Source organism: Oncorhynchus clarkii, chromosome 5 (genome assembly GCF_045791955.1).
Source record: "Oncorhynchus clarkii lewisi isolate Uvic-CL-2024 chromosome 5, UVic_Ocla_1.0, whole genome shotgun sequence".
In the NCBI taxonomy this organism is placed as follows: Eukaryota; Metazoa; Chordata; class Actinopteri; order Salmoniformes; family Salmonidae; genus Oncorhynchus; species Oncorhynchus clarkii.
Window position 1 is genome coordinate 28,549,518 of NC_092151.1, and position 4,431 is coordinate 28,553,948.

At 38.0% G+C, this 4,431-nt stretch overlaps 1 protein-coding gene across 1 annotated transcript; it reads left to right on the forward strand.

Annotated features, from left to right (window-relative positions):
- The first annotated feature begins 531 nt into the window (after positions 1-531).
- On the forward strand, positions 532-2,164 carry LOC139409942 (transmembrane protein 141). Its single transcript, XM_071155350.1, has 5 exons — positions 532-700; positions 971-1,037; positions 1,155-1,238; positions 1,391-1,498; positions 1,667-2,164. The coding sequence occupies exons 1-5, from the start codon at positions 647-649 to the stop codon at positions 1,732-1,734; spliced, it is 381 nt and encodes a 126-aa protein (XP_071011451.1). The 5' UTR covers positions 532-646; the 3' UTR covers positions 1,735-2,164.
- The last annotated feature ends 2,267 nt before the right edge of the window (positions 2,165-4,431 follow it).

The following is a 4,431-nucleotide window of genomic DNA, read 5'->3' on the forward strand; positions in this document are numbered from 1 at the left end:
GTTGTCTTAGGTCTCTCTTTATGTAGTGTTGTAGTGTCTCTCTTGTCGTGATGTGTGTTTTGTCCTATTATTTTATTTTTAACCCCAGCACCGTCCCCGCAGGAGGCCTTTTGCCTTTTGGTAGGCCATCATTGTAAATAAGAATGTATTCTTAACTGACTTGCCTAAATAAAAGCTGACTATGACTAGTAGAGTAAAGCATTGGATCACACTGAAAAATCTTACATGTTCAGAGAAGAAAATAATCAAGACTGTGACAAGCATGTTCTATTGTAGTTTTGATTATGGGTCTTTTCATTTTTTTGTATGCTAAATCTTAAACTTTTGCATAATATATAAATGACAAATCTTTACACAGCAGAAAACAAACTATACCAATATGATTTATCTACCCATAAAAGTGAATACAGTAATGCACACTTTATGCCTCATTAGTTAAGAGCTGCACTGACGCCCCCACACCACGAGGCGTCGTGAGTCATTTAGTATCACAGAAACCTTCATAAAAGTATACCCTTCGGGATTTCTTTTACTCTATGCGGAAGTTGCAAGTTTCATAACAGTTATGTACACATTGGCTTGTATATGTTGGATATTGTAGTGGTATAATAAATACGTCAACTTAATTAAAGTGTTTATTTACGAAATGGTCAACCTTGGACTCACAAAAGTGGACGATGCGCTTGCAGCAAAACATCCGGTTGGTCCTTTATCTTTTTACTGCTTTAACCTTTTACGGAAGACACTGCTGAATGGTTGCTGTAGCTCAGCTGTAGATTACACGTGCTTTGTGTTTTGACGTTTTTAACACGATTATATACATTTGCTAGGTTTTACAGCCTTCCTTGCTAGTTGTGTTCTTAGATTTCTTACCAGAGCTACCTAACCTGGGACACATATTGAACATAAAATAATCTCACATGATGATTGCATTTTGTATTCAACCCATTTGCGATCTTTCTTCTCTCAGGGTTTACAGCAGTATGCTGCCTGTCAGTCTCATGCCTTCATGAAAGGGACAGCGACCTTTATATTGGGTGAGTGACACTCTCCCAATGCTTTGTTTTCACTTCATATAATAGCAATTTATTTATGCATGAATGCATCGTGGAGCCTCTTTCATGTACCCTAACATTTTCTGTACTCTATTGTAGGGACAAGTGGATTATTTCTCATACAAAAAGTTATTCAGAAGAGGCTTCCATATCCTTTGCAGTGGAACCTGCTGATTTCAACAGGTGAGAGTGTGCCTGTGTACTCAAATTACAGAATGTGATGTTTAGCTATAACTTGCAGTAATATAGAGTTTAGAATGATTGTCTAAACGTCAATCATGTCTACCTCTTTGTCTCACCTTGTTCCTTTCATTGCCCTCTCTATTCCCCTTCAGCGGCTTCGTCAGTGGGCAGCTATGCAGTGACACGCTGGGAGACAATGAAGTGCACTGACCTATGGATGCTAATAGAGACAGGGAAAGTACCAGACCGAACACCCCACAGTGAGTATAGCTGTGGTTCTACTCTATTCTATGCCATTCTATACTACGTGGACTAAATCTCAATGCCGGTTGTGAAGACGGACACAAAATAAGAGGGGTAGACATTAGGTCAGCGGTTTATTCAGCTCTCAGGTCTCTGACATCTCTCTGTGTCTGTCTGTATTGCAGTAGCAGAGCCTGCCCCTGAGGAACCAGCTGGGCCTAAGAAGACCCCATATGGAGATGTGATGGAATGACCACAGGACATGCTCATGTACAGGCAACCCCAGTCCTCTGCTTCACATCTCACCCACTCAACCCTATCAATAAACACATTTATTTAGGTATTATGGTTCAACTGTGTCACCATTGGACAATGTTCTGCCATGCTGGACTTAGTTTCACGTGGGTTCAGTGATTGAACCCTTTATATAGATCAGAAAACCTTGTAAGTTGATCATGGCATTTTGTCAGATTGGGCCACCCTGACTTGTGTCCAGATGAGTACTATATAGTGCATAGTTTATTTAATATATGGAAAAGGTAAGGGAAAAACATTATATGTTATAGAGTGGGCTTGAGGGTTGAATAAACAATGTCCGTTTGATCACATCCTGTAAATACTTCCTGTTGTATTCGGCGCATGTGATAAATAAAATTGTATTTGATTTACTGGGTTTAATGGAATAGAAGTCATGTCTTTCATTAAGCTTTTATCTCCTCAAAGGTAAACCACTGTTGACACATGAGTAAGGGTCAGATTTCCAGACCAATAGGCTGTGAGATTTGGATTTGGAGCGCAGGTTTTTTTCTGGATCAAAAAGGGTGGTTGGTAGGGGGTGTGGCAAAGAGCGTGGCTACATTTTATAACACATTTTAGAGGCTCCCATCTTGGAGATGAGAGTCTAAAGCTATTTATCTAGGGCTTCCTGAGTGGTGCAGCGGTCTAAGGCAGTGCATCGCAGTGCTTGAGGCATCACTACAGACCCGGGTTCAATCCCAGGCTGTGTCATTGGCCTAGTGTCGTCTGGGTTATGGGAGGGTTTGGCCAGGGCGGGCTTTACTTGGCTCATCACTCTCTAGTGAGCCGGGCGCCTTTTGTAATGCAGCTGAGAGAAAATGTTGCATTTTAAAACTTCTTCGGATTCGGTGTCCCTAACGGTAGAGCTAACGTAGGCTAAATCGATTAGCATGAGGTTGTAAGTAACAAGAACATTTCCCAGGACATAGACATATCTGATATTGTAAGAAAGCTTCAATTCTTGTTAATCTAACTGCACTGTCCAATTTTCAGTAGCTATTAAATTAGGCACATTTGGGCATTTTGATTTAAAATTTTGAACAGAAATTCAATGGTTCATTCAATGGTTCATCTAAAATGTTGCACATACGCTGATGCCATCTAGTGGCCAAAATCTAAATTGCACCTGGGCAGGAATAATACATTATGGCCTTTCTCTTGCATTTCAAAGATGATGTATTATCTTTTACCAGATCTATAGTGTTATATTCTACTACATTCCTTTCACATTTCCATAAACTTCAAAGTGTTTCCTTTCAAATGGTACCAATAATATGCATATCCTTGCTTCAGGGCCTGAGCTACATGTAGTTAGATTTGGATATGTCATTTTAGATGAAAATTGAAAAAAAGGGGCTAATCCTTAAGAGGTTTAATGCTAATTTCCCACGATTCTACATATTCTGCCATGGAGCTGAGGATTTGTTTTGTAGTTTTAAAGGTAGTTTCTTTTGCTCAAACAATAAAGACATGAATACTGCTAAATTGTTTTGGGAATTTTCCTTTCTCCCTGCAGTCTAGTTTTTATTTTGGTGATTGTTAGTTCCCAGAGATGATATTATTAAAAAATATATAGGTCCATTATCTTTTCAACATACTTTATATCTGGTTTTAGTCGTTTAAGTTTACACTTAGTTTTATTTTTTTTACACTGTTTGCACTTAGGTGACCCGAAAAAACGCTTAGGTGGGCCCGCCCAAGGATTACAATGGCAGAAAAATCCCTGGAGCAGGATACGAGGGCAAATTTTGCATTTTGACAGCGTTCCACAAATTTGTTTTCACTTTTTGGGGGGATTCAAATTTTAAGCTCATGATCCAGTATTATTTTTTATGCCTTGGTTGGCATGCTGTACGGCTGAAACGAACCAATAGTTTCCTAAAGTGCCACTAGTGGTTAGTATGGATCATTGAGGTTTTGTAGAATTCTTGCGCATTTAACACAGTTTGGGAAAGGTTATACTAGCAGCATAACATACAGTACATACCGTATATCACTAGGTATAATGCTTTGTTTCTCATTGTAAGGACTGTACTGTCTGTATTCATCCACTTAGTGAATGTGTCTCACACTTTATGTAGGCTAATACTACATCAATTTATTTAGGATGTTTTATGATTATAGCTTTAAATACTTAGTGGATTTTTTTATTAACACATTTGTGAGTACTTTGCATGATTTGCCTAATTCTGTTCAATTTAAAGTCAATGGAATTTGCGGTTGATGAGAGATGGCAAAGAAGTGATGACCGGAGGGGAGGGAAGTCCACACGAGGGTACGCTAATGTGAAGATGTCTGTAATGATACATGACATAATGTTCATTGAACTGAAGCAGTTTAAAATTATTAGGCTAAAACAGATTAGCACAATGTGTTGATTTCCTGTTAGTGATAAGCATTAGTGTTAACGACGTACAGGATTTACCTCTGAAACATCCATTAAACAGATCATGTTTGCCTTTGTCACTTACAGTATATATATATATATATATATATATATATATATATATATATATATATATATATATATATATATATATATATATATGTATATATATATATATATATATATATATAGTAAATGATGTGAGTCTGGAGAGGGGGCTTTGGTCACCATTATTTAGACATGCCACCATTAGCTGGGTCACGTATA

Coding starts and splice junctions, on each gene's coding strand:
- LOC139409942 (XM_071155350.1), top strand. CDS start 647: ATGGTCAACCTTGGACTCACAAAAGTGGACGATGCGCTTGCAGCAAAA. Junction 701..970: donor CGCTTGCAGCAAAACATCCG/GTTGGTCCTTTA, acceptor TTCTTCTCTCAG/GGTTTACAGCAGTATGCTGC. Junction 1,499..1,666: donor ACCAGACCGAACACCCCACA/GTGAGTATAGCT, acceptor TCTGTATTGCAG/TAGCAGAGCCTGCCCCTGAG.